Source organism: Brachycentrus maculatus, unplaced genomic scaffold (genome assembly GCF_059751285.1).
Source record: "Brachycentrus maculatus isolate JH-2025_06_01 unplaced genomic scaffold, ASM5975128v1 h1tg000139l, whole genome shotgun sequence".
Classification (NCBI taxonomy): Eukaryota; Metazoa; Arthropoda; class Insecta; order Trichoptera; family Brachycentridae; genus Brachycentrus; species Brachycentrus maculatus.
This window is the reverse complement of record NW_028280892.1, coordinates 1,764,401-1,773,570: the sequence shown is the minus strand read 5'-3', so window position 1 is coordinate 1,773,570 and position 9,170 is coordinate 1,764,401. Positions and strand designations below refer to the sequence as shown.

General features: G+C 33.3%; 1 protein-coding gene across 1 annotated transcript; it reads right to left on the bottom strand.

Moving 5' to 3' along the window:
- Window positions 1–2,227: 2,227 nt before the first annotated feature.
- Window positions 2,228–9,170, bottom strand: LOC148309125 (calcyclin-binding protein). The gene is made up of 5 exons (XM_088260615.1): window positions 9,021–9,170; window positions 8,729–8,942; window positions 7,402–7,608; window positions 4,972–5,137; window positions 2,228–4,108 (listed from the first exon to the last, which is right to left on the bottom strand). The coding sequence occupies exons 1-5, from the start codon at window positions 9,042–9,044 to the stop codon at window positions 4,021–4,023; spliced, it is 699 nt and encodes a 232-aa protein (XP_088116741.1). The 5' UTR covers window positions 9,045–9,170; the 3' UTR covers window positions 2,228–4,020.

Here is a 9,170-nt window from a genome sequence, read left to right as displayed (position 1 = left end):
TTCTTCCAAGTGAATAAGCCATGATTATGAAGGGAGGGTCATTTTTTCTGGGAAGATATACAGGGTGGCGCAAAAGGTATTGACGCTTTTAAGAGTGTTATTACTCATATACCAAGGAAATAACATATTCTTATTACATACATATAATACAGTTTTACAAGAAGAAAATTCTGTTTAAAAAGGCTTGAACCTAATTCAAATGGTTCATAAAATTTTATTGCAAGATTTCACAGTACAAATATCTAGTAAAATATTTCTTCATTAACTGAATCCAAATATGAATATATTTTTTTAAATAAATATTTATGTTTTTATTATTTACACAATTATTTAAATTTTGTAGTATTTCTGTGAGCCTAAGCGGCTCTTTATTAGAAATAGGTATCAAATTGTGGTAGTGGGTTCGAACCGAGAAACTGTGACTTAAGAGTCCGCGAAACCAACCACGGGACCACAACCCGACACATTATTCAATCAATGCCAATCATAATAGGTGTCTTAACTTGATATTAAACACCTATCATTCTTTTATATGAACTATTATATGTACTACTTAAATAAGATAAATACTTTTTATATATAAATTTATACACTTCACAAATTTATCAACTGATGGCGCCGCAATCAGCTGTACTTCCAAATCTATTCCATAGGTGATCATTTTATGAAACATGATAAATTAAGTTAAAGACATTGCTCACTCCTTTCAAGAACGTCATAAATAAAAAATCCACAATTTTCAGTTGTACATGTTTTCGGAATGAAAATGTACTATGTATATCCCAGTAAAAGAGGCATATTTTTAACTTAATATTCATAGGGCAGAAAATGTTGTTTTTGCATTTTGAAGAAAAGATACCCTTTCTTCTAAAATAATTAAACAATACTGTTTAATTATTTTTTTAAATATACTTAATATTTGTCAAATGGAGAAAAAACCTTCAGGTTTTACCTAAAAAGATCTGTTGCACAGTAAAAAGTTCAATAAGTGGCTTGATATTTATTTTTAATACATTGTGTTATATTTTTAAACTTTAAAAACGTTCTCCTGAAAAATCAAGTTTTTTTATTTATGACGTTCTTGAAAGGAGTGAGCGACATGTTAAAATTGTAATCTTATATTAACACATTGCTTGCGGGAAACTTATGGCATATATGTATACTGTTGGTAGAGAGCAGATGCTTATAAGATGTTCTGGTTTTTTTTTGGTAGGTCGCGAAAGATGCCAAAAAAACATTGTACAGGTCGGAATTGGATTCGTGGTTACTTGTGATATAGTATACGACCTTAATTAGCAAGGCTTTTTTTATAAATAAGTGTAATATTAACACATTAGTTACGGCAATGTTTTGATAAAACTGTATCTTGAGGCGGGCGACATTAGACAGCTGTCCGGAAATATAAAATATGTCAGTGAACTTCATATTTTGAACTTGAGGTTGAACTCGAAAACAATACAAAAACGGTTAAATGGTCTCTAACGTCTCAAAATAAAATCATGTTAGTCCACAAATTACAAAAGTAAAAAAAATGTTAAAAACACTAATAAAATATTAGAAAATAACAACACAGTTTAACAACCGCCGAAAACTCAAAATCTGCGAATAAAACACTAATAAAATATTAGAAAATAACAACACAGTTTAACAACCGCCGAAAACTCAAAATCTGCGAATAAAAAATGATTTATGGGCTTTCCCCACACGCGTTTATTGCTTTGTAAGTACCAACTGCCGACTTAAGTAAAGGACAATGTTCTTTGTATTTTATTTCATTTTAGGACAAAGAAAAAAACGCACCGTCTGTATCCATTGTTTAAAGTTAATTTGTAACATTTCCTTCAAAACAGATTACGACCATTAGCTATGTTTTGAACCAGTAAATAGCAGTATTATTTTTTATATTACAACGACATCTATCCACTACACAACAAAAGCAAAAAGGCCAAGAGATTAGAAGTTTATGACATGTTTTTTGTATACTAAATTGAAGGTAGCCAAAATGCACAAAAATGTGCACCCCGCCACCACACAAGGTTTCTGAAACGCACAAATATGTGCACACCGTACACAATGTGTTAACAGGACGTTTTTAATTACATATTTACATTTGACCAGATTTTTTGTCCGACATATTCCTTTAGTTAAGTTCTTTAAATAGAGGTCTGTTATATCGAGGTTCTACTGTTTTTTGGGGGTTTTGGTTTCATTGTGAAATAAAATAAAATGAATTCAAATATTTATTGAAAAAAGAAACACATTTATATTTTGGTTAAATGTTTACACTTAATATACTTATTTATCACATAATATACCTTTTTATTTTCAAAAAATACCTTATATTAAATATCTGCGTGGTACATCTATTGAAAAAACTATAAAATTGACAAATGCTGAAGTAACATTGCCCTGTTTTAAGATTTTACTTTTGTTTAGTATAAACATAGGGCTTATACGAATGTAACTACAAAAATGATTTTTTGTATAGGATGTTAAAAAAAAAAAACTATAAAATGTGTCACAAAGGATACAAGATTACAATTGACAGTATACATAAACAGCTACATCTGTTTTGCTATCTGTGGCCAGGATAACACTGCATCAATAAATGTCCTATGCGCAGTAACAGAAGTCAGTGAAACTTTCAAAATGCTGCTTAATTGTTTTTTGATTTCACCATTGACAAAATATTTATTTAAATGAGTTTATCTTCTTTTAACCTTCATCCGGTGCTAATTGCGCATAGGGCACCAAATCGTATTGACACGGTGTTTTCTTGATCGTTAACAACATCAAGACAAAGTGGTTAGTCCTGCGCTTCAAGTACCAATCCAGGATAATACAGGTTTTTGACTTTAAATTGTACATTTTAAAAACCAAATTACATCTTATAAATAAAATTGGACGTTATATTGTATTTCATAAAAAAGTTAAGAGTTTTTAAAAATATATTGAAAGTAGTACCCATGATTCCAAGTAGTATTGAAAATTTTGTCTGAAAACTTCAGTGAACATCACAGACTATGGATGCTTGTCCACTACCCGGAAGTTTACCGTCCGGCAGTCAGGTTTTGAAAAATGAAAGCGACTATGACAATTTAGCGTGATCGAATTTACGCGCAACGTGTTCACGCACCGATCCGAAGAAAGATGGACAAAAGCACAAGCCAATCGTCATTTTAAAACGCTAACTGACGTGCCGAAAGGTAAAAATTCCGTGTAGTAGACAAACGCTCTATGACAGCTAGCCGCGCAGGCTTGCCAACTTGACGGCTCACGCACTTGCTCGTCTTAAGAGTAAAAGATGTGGGCAGGTATTCACACTGACGGTATATGCAGTACCGTAGAACGGGGCTACTTGAACTTTGATGTGTTACTTGAACCCCATTACAAAAAAAAAATTTAATCTGTATTTGGTCTACAATAATGAACGCATCGACATGATTCATTGTTTTCCTGACAGGTGACACTTATTGTCACGATACTTTAATCGATACCATGATCAAAAATTTTTTTTGTACTGGGCTCAAGTTACACATCAAAGTTCAAATAGCCCAGTTCTACGGTACTAATATGAATATATTATCAAAAAATTGAAACTTTTTTATAAAATACAATGTAATGTCAAATTTGTTTTGTAAAATGTTGGATTTTAAGTGAAAAATACCTGAATTAGATAAATATTAGAGTGAAAAATCTACGATGTTTATTTTGACCCTCCTGGAACCCGAATCTGATACTCCAGCATAGTAGTCAATAGCGCTAACCGCTTCACTATGGAGGCGGAAATTGAGTCGTAACAACAATCAATTTAAAGATGCCCATTTAAGTTTTGTCAACAAAAAAAAGGTAAGTAAATTATTGGACACACGGGAGACTTCTAGATTCACAGGTTAATATTATCTATTACATCAAGTCTTTTTAGAATCAAAAGAAAAAAAAATATGGACAATTCTTTAAAAAAAAAATTGAATGAAATTTTTTAATAGAAGTATGTTAAATTTAAGAGGGATGTTGAGTTCAGAGATCCATGGTCCCGCGCTTCTCTTGGCCCTGCGTCCAAGCTTTGGCAATCATTCTCTTCATATCATCATCTCCGGTTTCATACCTAAAAGCAAAAATAAGAAAGGTTAGTAACCTTTAATTTCCCCGAGTAGGTACTACCACCGTAACATACGGTATTTATTGATTTGGCATTTAATTTGTAGAACTCCATTTTAATTCATGTATTAATTTTAAATCAAACACAGATTTTTTGAGTCTACTAAGTTGTATTTTATTACGATTATTACAATTGTTTCGCCTTGTTATGGCAAAAATTAATATTGTGACAATTGTTTCGCCTAGTTATAACATTATCAAACTAACGATTTTATATGTTTTTATTAATAAAATACAATTTAGTTGACTCAAAAAATCTGTGTTTGATTTAAAATTAATACATAAAGTAACATACGGTGTTTGAAAATTATGCGGAATGCATCGAAACACGTGTCACAGTAGATTTGAAGAAATAGTGGTATTTACTAAATAAAACATTAATTAAAAATGTATAGATTTTACCACAAAGTGACTGCTGAATCAATTAATGAAAATAAAATACAACTTCATCATTATCATCAAACCCTTATCCGCACCCCTATGGTGCATAGGGCACTGCATTATATAAACACAGTGTTATCTTGATCGTTAACACCAAAGAAAGGTGATCAGCCCTCCGCTTCAGGGTAATATTGAATAAATACTAGAGTGAAAAAATCACTTATATTTATTTGACCCCACCTGGGAATCGAACCCGGGACCTCCAGAACGGTAGCCGAGCGTGCTGACCATTACACTACGGAGGCGGAAGCGGTAAAATACAACTAAGTAGACTCTAAAAAACTATTTATGATTTAACAATTAATACATAAATTAAAATGGAGTTGTACAAATTAAAAGCCAAATAGATAAAAAAAAACTTATACTCACATATTCTTCATGAGCCCCATGAGTGAGTCCTGGGGGTCCTTGGTCTTATCCGTAGTGTCGGTCTTGAACTTGTTACTCTTGTTCTCCTCGAACCTTTTCTCCAACTCTGTCATGTGAGACCACGTGATGTTGGGACGGGACTTAGCCAGGAACACAACCACCATATCTACAAATCAAAAGATAAAAAAATAAAATTAATATCCGACTTGGGTAATATGGGGATTGCGAAAATCCAAAATGAAAAATATGAGAATGCCGATGAAGCAATTTGGTATTTTTCAAGCCAATCATTGACATTTCAAGCCATTACTTAAAAGTATCATTGCGTAATCTTAAAGCCGCTTGTGCTCTACACGGAATTTTACCGTCCGGCAGTCCGGTTTTGAAAAATGAAAACGACTAAGACAGTTCGGCTGTCCAAACTTAAAACACAGTAAGGGACATTTTTTTTGTAGCATGTTTTTTTTTGCATTTTTGGACTAAGTAGAATCTACTTAGTCTAAAAATGCAAAAAAAACATACTACAAAAAAATGTCCCTTACTGTGTTTTGAGTTTGGACAGCCGAGTTTAGCGTGATCGAATTTACACCCAACGTGTTCACGCACCGATCAAGAGCACCGAACTGAAGAAAGATGGACAAAAGCACAATCCAAGCCAATCATCCGTTTTATATGCTAACTGACGTGCCGGACGGTAAAATTCTGTGTAATTCCGTGTAGTGCACAAACGCCCTAAGTGTACCCTTAAAGCAATGATACTCAACCTTTTTTTTCTTCGGGCCGCATACATATATTTGTAAAGCTACGCGGGCTGCAACACTATACTGGTATGACAAAAAATATCATGAAACCCACCACCCCCGTTTTTTTGGAAAACCATTTGAGATTTATAAAAATATGACCAAAACAGAATAATAATAGCGCGCATATTTGTCTGTCAAATGTTTGGTTTTTGGGAATAAATCTAGCGTGTGCAGTAGCAACACTCTTATACCAGATCTGATGTTGACACGACAACGACCATCCTCTTCGGGTTTCCATGTCTGTACGTCAAAGTTGAAATAAATCTCAAGATATACGATTCTATATTTATAGAATGCCTGATTTTGTAAATCATGTTCCTGATAATAAATGTGTTGGGGGCCGCACAAAAAAGCTTAGCGGGCCGCAGGTTGAGTATGGCTGCCTTAAAGTCTTGATACACATTTTCATTTTAAATTATTCAATGTTTATGTATGGATGTGCATGCATGTGTTGAGAGAGTAAACTCAGCTTTAGTCCGAGAAACTCCGACTCAAGAGTCCTCGACACCAACCACGGGACCACAACCTGATACATTTTATCAAATAATAGGGTGAAAAAATGCTTATTTTCACCCCCTTGGGATTCGAACTCAGAACCTCCAAACAAACTAACCATTACACTACGGAGGTGGAGAAATTATGTTATTGTAATGAAAAAAAAACACTAATAGTTTTCAAATGATAATCATGCCAGTAGAAATGTTGCCGACATCAGGATAAGAAAAATTAATAATAGTAAGTACCTAAACCCAATCATAGATGGCTATTGTGAACTCAATCATGGAATGAAATGAGATTGATCATATATGTATGACATCCAAAATTTGAGTAGTGTGGATGTCAATCATGGGGAGAATGGTGAATTTTCAATTTAAGTTTTACTCAGTAAATATTGCTATTTCTTAAAATCTAATGTGACACATGTTTGACACATTCCACATTATTTACATTCCACATTGAAACATGTGCCACATGAGATTTTAAGAGATTGTAGTATTTACCAAGTAGAGCTTAAATCGCTCACTCCTTTCAACAATGTCATATATCAAAAATGGTCAATTTTCAGTTGTGCATATTTTCGGAATGCCCAGAAAATGTGCTACATCCCAGCAAAAGTGGCATATTTTAAACTTAATATTTACCCGCTACAGGGCAGAAAGTGTTGTTTTTGCATTATGAAGAAAAGGTATTGTTTTTTTTTTTTTAAAACATACTAAATATTTTTCAAATGGAGAAAAAACATTCAGGTTTTACCTAAAAAGATCTGTTGCTCAGTAAAAAGTTCAATAAGTGGCTTTTATTATATTTTTAAACTTAAAAAACGATCTCCTGAAAAATCAAGTTTTTTTATATATGACGTTGTTGAAAGGAGTGAGCGAAATTTTGAAATAAATAGATATTACCACAAAGTGAATGCCGACACAATTTATGAAAGAATGGTAAATGTTACACATGTGTAAAGTAACCACTAACCAGTTTATGACAGGTTGCAAGGCCTATATATACTCAGACTTCCATATGCTTCTTTATCTACGTTGATATATCTTACATTCTTCTTCTTCTTTTGCTTGGTGTAGGGCTTGTGGCCTGTTTTTGTTCTTATGTCAAAAATAGTAAATATACTTGCCCGTCTTTTGCTTCCAATGGCAGGCTTCCACATCGATAGTCTCCAGGAGTTTGTTGATCACCAGACTATAGTTCTTGTTGTCCAGCCCCTTGATGTGCAGCTCCATGGACTTCTCCGTCAAGTTGCAGAATACATTCTCCTTGGGTACGGTGTGGGCGTCCTTCAGCGTAACAAACACTTTCACATATTTGTCAGATTGGTCCCAGCCTGCAAAACGAGAAAAGCAATAAGTGAGTGTTAACTGGTTCGCTGCCACGGGCGCGTTAAAGCGCTCTCCAATTCCGCGCTTGCCAGAAAATGAGCTCTCCTTTAAGTTGTCGCAAGCCAATATCAAATGCAATTGGAATATTTTTTTGATTATAATATTTAGAGCTATATATAAGAAAATCAAGAGATACTAAAATGTTACAATTTACCGATATTATCAAAGTTATCACAGTACAAATATCTTGTAAAATATTTCTTCATTAACTGAATCCAAATTTTTTTTTTTAAATAAATATTTATATTTTTATTATTTACACAATTATTTCAATTTCATACTATTTCTGTGAGCCTAAGCGGCTCATTATTAGAAATAGGTATCAAATAGAGTGGGTTCGAACCAAAAACTCTAACTCAAGAATCCGCGACACTAACCACGGGACCACAACCCGACACTTAGTACTTAATTGAAGACTTTTAATCCCGTTTTGAACCACTGAAGAATAGATAATCATGTTTGTACTATAATTACACTTATCTGCTACACAGCAAATATGACGAAAGAAATTAGAAGTCAAAGACGTGTTTTTTTTTATGAAGTCGATGGTACTGAAATGCACAAAAATGAGCACTCTGCCGCAACACAAGGTTTCTGAAACGCATATCGCTCACTCCTTTTAAAAACGTCATAAATAAAAAATCGTCAATTTTCAGTTGTGCATGTTTTCGGAATGCCCAGAAAATGTACTATATCCCAGCAAAAGCGGCATATTTTTTACTAAAGAGGCATAATATTTACCCGCTATAGGGCAGAAAATGTTGTTTTTCCATTTTGAACAAAAGGTATTGTTCAATTATTTTTTTAAATATGCTTATTATTTTTCAAATGGAGAAAAAACCTTCAGGTTTTACCTAAAAAGATCTGATGCACAATAAAAAGTTCAATAAGTGGCTTGATATTTATTTTTAATACATTGTATTATATTGTTAAACTTTAAAAACGTTCTCCTGAAAAATCTAGTTTGATTAATTTAATGATTTATGACGTTCTTGAATGAGCGATATGTGCATCCCATAACCAATATGTTAGTATCAATCAGTAAATAAAACTCATATCACATACCATATCCGTTTAGTTTGACTTCATAAAGCTTCGGTTCAGACTGTTTGCTGGTCTGCCCATTGGTTTGAACCGCCGATGGCTCGTTCGCCTTCTCATCTTGGAGTTTGATCACTTCAGTACCCAGTTTCCTTATTTCCAACGAAATCATATCGATGTTGCGCCTTCTGGTCGCTTGCTTTTGCAGAAGTTCTAATTCAGCGATATCTTGTTTGATCTACAATCGAAAACGCAATATTAATAAACCCCAAACGTACCGATAATCCTCATAAAAAACAATTAATAAAATTGTTACCTCTTCTATTTTGGCGGACCACATTGTAACTGATTTTATAGACTGCCTTAAAATAATATAAATTCACTAGCCGATTAAATACGCTTTGCGTTTTTATGGATATCACAAAAACGTGCCGCTCCTGTCAGTCGCGAAAATTCTTCGCAAATT